The sequence below is a fragment of the Aplysia californica genome, unplaced genomic scaffold, assembly GCF_000002075.1.
Source record: "Aplysia californica isolate F4 #8 unplaced genomic scaffold, AplCal3.0 scaffold00400, whole genome shotgun sequence".
In the NCBI taxonomy this organism is placed as follows: domain Eukaryota; kingdom Metazoa; phylum Mollusca; class Gastropoda; order Aplysiida; family Aplysiidae; genus Aplysia; species Aplysia californica.
In genome coordinates, this window is record NW_004797670.1 from 269,218 (window position 1) to 273,099 (window position 3,882).

Genomic DNA, 3,882 nt, shown 5'->3' on the forward strand with positions numbered 1-3,882 from the left:
AACATATGACCACAAGGAAACGGAATGATAATATTATCAACCACCTGCAGAGAAAGAAACAGACCACGATCTTCCGCCTACGAACAGAACATAAACTGCCCACCTTTCACCTGAACAGAATAAATCCAGAACTTCCCCCAGTGTGTCCCTTGTGTGACTACGCATATGAGACTGTTGATCACCACCTATTCCACTGCACAGCCCTAAATGACAGCAGAGCTACTCTTCTCTCTCCGAGACCAAACATTGACAACACACTATATAGAACATTACAGCATCTGCAGCAAACCTGCCCTTATCGCTACATGGCATTGGCCAGAAGGGCGAGAGCCCAGCTGTTGCTTGATCGATAACAAGAACAACAACAACAACAACAACAACAACAACAACAGCAACAACAACAACAACAACAACAACAACAACAACAACAACAACAACGAGAGGCTCAACTTAAGCCCCCCAGTGACCAGTCACTACGGGCAAAAATCAGGACCAGTCACTTCTCTGGGCTGCGGGCCTACAAAAATAAAATAGACTTGTCATCGGACCCAATTTGTCCATAGGGCAGTGAGGAGCCCCAAGATTGGTGGATCACTAGCTGCAGAGATGCCCTGCCATCGAGGTCCGGCGGTGGCATCTCTTTGAGGAGGATTCAGGGAGGTTGGACTGCCTCCCCCTACTACCCAAGAGAGGCGGTGGCCCTGGCGAAGAGCACGCTCTTCGGGGCTCCAAACATTTCGAACGGATAGGCATAACAACAAAAAAACAACAACAACAACAACAATGTCCAGTAGACTGACCTGTGGCCGGCCGGACAGTCAGGCTGGTGTTGCTGGCCTGTTTCATCAGAGGAAGAACCTCCTGGAAGCAGAAGTAGGCCCTGGGGAGTTCCTTACTGTCTGTCTGCTTCAGGTACGTGAAATGCAAGGTGCCTGGATTTTAAAAAAGAAAAAACAATGGTTTTGATGTTGTTTTGTTTTTGTATGTGGTTTTTCTTTTTGTTGTTGTTTTGGTTTGGGTTTTTTCGATTGTTTTTTTTTGGGGGGGTTGTTTATTTTGTTTGTTGGCTTGTTTGCTTGTTTGTTTGTGTGTTTGTTTGTTTGTTTGCTTGTTTTTATTTTTAGGGTGTTTGTTGGTTGGTTGTTTTGGTTGGGGTATTTGTTTGTTGTTGTGTGTTTGTTTGGGGGTGGGGGGTGGGGGAGAGAAAGGGAAGACGGGGTGGGGTGTGGGGATTTGTAATACATAGCATATATTTCACGCAATCTTTTATTTAGAGAAAAAAAACCATCAAAGAATGATCAGATATTCTGGCTTTGCTTTTCTTAGATACTCTTAACAACCTTGTGTCACAAAAGTACGTCTACAGGCAGTGTCACGACAACTGATTGTTTGACTGTGAATGTTTTACACTCTCAGCGACACTTTTTTATCGTGTAGGAGGCGGGCTGCTTGAACCTTGCATGAACCGGCCAAATAGGCTGTGAGTATGAGGCATCCTAGCAGAAAGCAAGATATATTCGTTAGATAGACCTCTCCACCTGGGAATCCAACTCAGGTACTCAGTGTCTCAATAGAACTAATAGTGATAATTAAAATGATAATGATAATAATAATAATAATAGTAATAGTAGTAGTAGTAGTAGTAGTAGTAGTAGTAGTAGTAGTAGTAGTAGTAGTAGTAGTAGTAGTAGTAGTAGTAGTAGTAGTAGTAGTAGTAGTAGTAGTAGTAGTAGTAATAATAATAATGATAAAATAAAAATAAAAATAATCATGATAATAAAAGTTTTTAAAATATATATATAATAATAATAATAATAATAATAATAATAATAATAATAATAATAATGATGATGATGATGATGATGATGATGATGATGATGATGATGATGATGATGATGATGATGATGATGATGATGATGATGACGATGATGATGATGATGATGATGATGACAACACAATGACGACAACATTCCCAAGAACTCACCCTCAGTGTCTATGTACAGCCTATCCCCGTCCATGTCCAAGGGCAATGTGGTATCCGTGCCCTGGTACCACTTGTAGAACACATGGGGACCTACCGCCGCCTCCTCAAAGCGGCACTGAAGACTCAGGTACTGGAACTCCGTACCGTTCACAGTCACACCCTTGGCCAACGCACCTCCGATACCTGCGAACAGGAGACAGGGTTCTTGCTGGTATCAAAATAGCGTTTGTGGTCATAACCTTAAACAACATATCCTCCACTATGTGTGCAAAAGACCTGATTCTTGCCAATATTTTGCACCCATTTACTACCATTTTAGGTTATCAAAAAAGCGATTGAGGTCATAGCTTTGTCCAACGCACCTCCGATACCTGCGAACAGGAGACAGGGTTCTTGCTGTTAGTGTTTTACGTCCCTTTAGGCCAATTTTGGGTATCAAAAATAGCGTTTGTGGTCATAACCTTAAACAACATATCCTCCACTATGTGTGAACAAAAGACCTGATTCTTGCCAATATTTTGCACCCATTTACTACCATTTTAGGTTATCAAAAAAGCGATTGAGGTCATAGCTTTGTCCAACGCACCTCCGATACCTGCGAACAGGAGACAGGGTTCTTGCTGTTAGTGTTTTACGTCCCTTTAGGCCAATTTTGGGTATCAAAAATAGCGTCTGGGGTCATACCCTTAAACAACATATCCTCCACTATGTGTGAACAAAAGACCTGATTCTTGCCAATATTTTACACCCATTTACTACAATTTTAGGTTATTAAAAAAGCGGTTGAGGTCATAGCTTTGTTCAACACACCTCCAAAACCTGAGAACAGGAGACGAGGTTTTTGATGTCAGTGTTTTCCTCCTGTTTAGTAAAGTTTCGGTTATTTAATTGGTGTTTGCGGTCAAAGCCTTAACAAACAACGCAATTGTGATGTACGAGAAACAGCCTATCAAAAGTGGGACCAAGGAAAAATATAATTTATATTGTGAACTTTGCAGTTTCAGTTTGGTAACAGTTCTACGGCGCTCGCAAATGCATTAGGTCATATGAGCGCGCGGGACACACGTTGTTTGTTTTAACGTTAGTTCACAGCACGGCTTTGCTTGGTAAGTCAGAATGGTAGTATAATATCTATAAAATACATTGTAAAATGTCCTTTAAAAAGAAGGAAGTGGGTGATTGGCGGGTACTCTGGTGTGGTTTGCCCTTTCTTTGTTATTAAACGTCTATCGTCCCTATCTCTTCCTTCTTTTAATTGAATATGTCACTCTCTGGTGACGCCTCTGATCGTCACCGCTAATATAATCTATTTGAGTTGCAAGTGCTGTAAAAATCTTACTTAAACTAAGAAGAAAAAGAATGAGATTTTAGAGGGAAAGGAGGGGGGGGGGGTGCAGTTCAGTGTTCACTCTGGATGTCTTGCTTTCCAAAGGTCCTGAGTCCAATCTACGGCCATTCAATAGCTGGAACAGCATTGCAAGAAACATGTTCATAAGATACGATATTTTTTCTTTCACACATCCCTATCTCCATGCCCCCCCCCCCCCCCTTTCCCCCTTCCGAATTTTACTTTTTCTCTACAATTACTATGTCACATCTAAAGAAACAGCGTCTTTTACAACTTGCATTGTTTTAGGTTCCTTTACTGTTTTATAGCGTTGCGAGGACAGTTTTAGGGCCATGTTAACTGGGTCAAATGAAAGAAGCGAGGTGTGTGCGTGCGTGCGTGTGTGTGTGTGTGTGTGTGTGTGTGTGTGTGTGTGTGTGTGTGTTTGCGTTTGCATTCGTGTATGTGTGTATGCACGCTTGTGTGTGTGTAAGTGTGTGTGTGTGTGAGAGAGAGAGAGAGAGAGAGAGGGAGAGAGAGAGAGAGAGAGAGAGAGAGAGAGAGAGAGAGA

At 41.9% G+C, this 3,882-nt stretch overlaps 1 protein-coding gene across 1 annotated transcript in view; it reads right to left on the reverse strand.

Moving 5' to 3' along the window:
• Positions 1-3,882, reverse strand: part of LOC101862963 (neural cell adhesion molecule L1) — a gene marked incomplete in the record, with an annotated part of 40,400 nt that overhangs the window by 16,545 nt on the left and 19,973 nt on the right. Inside the window, 2 exon segments of the mRNA XM_013085723.2 lie at positions 801-932; positions 1,985-2,167. Coding sequence (XP_012941177.1) covers positions 801-932; positions 1,985-2,167 — 315 coding nt within the window.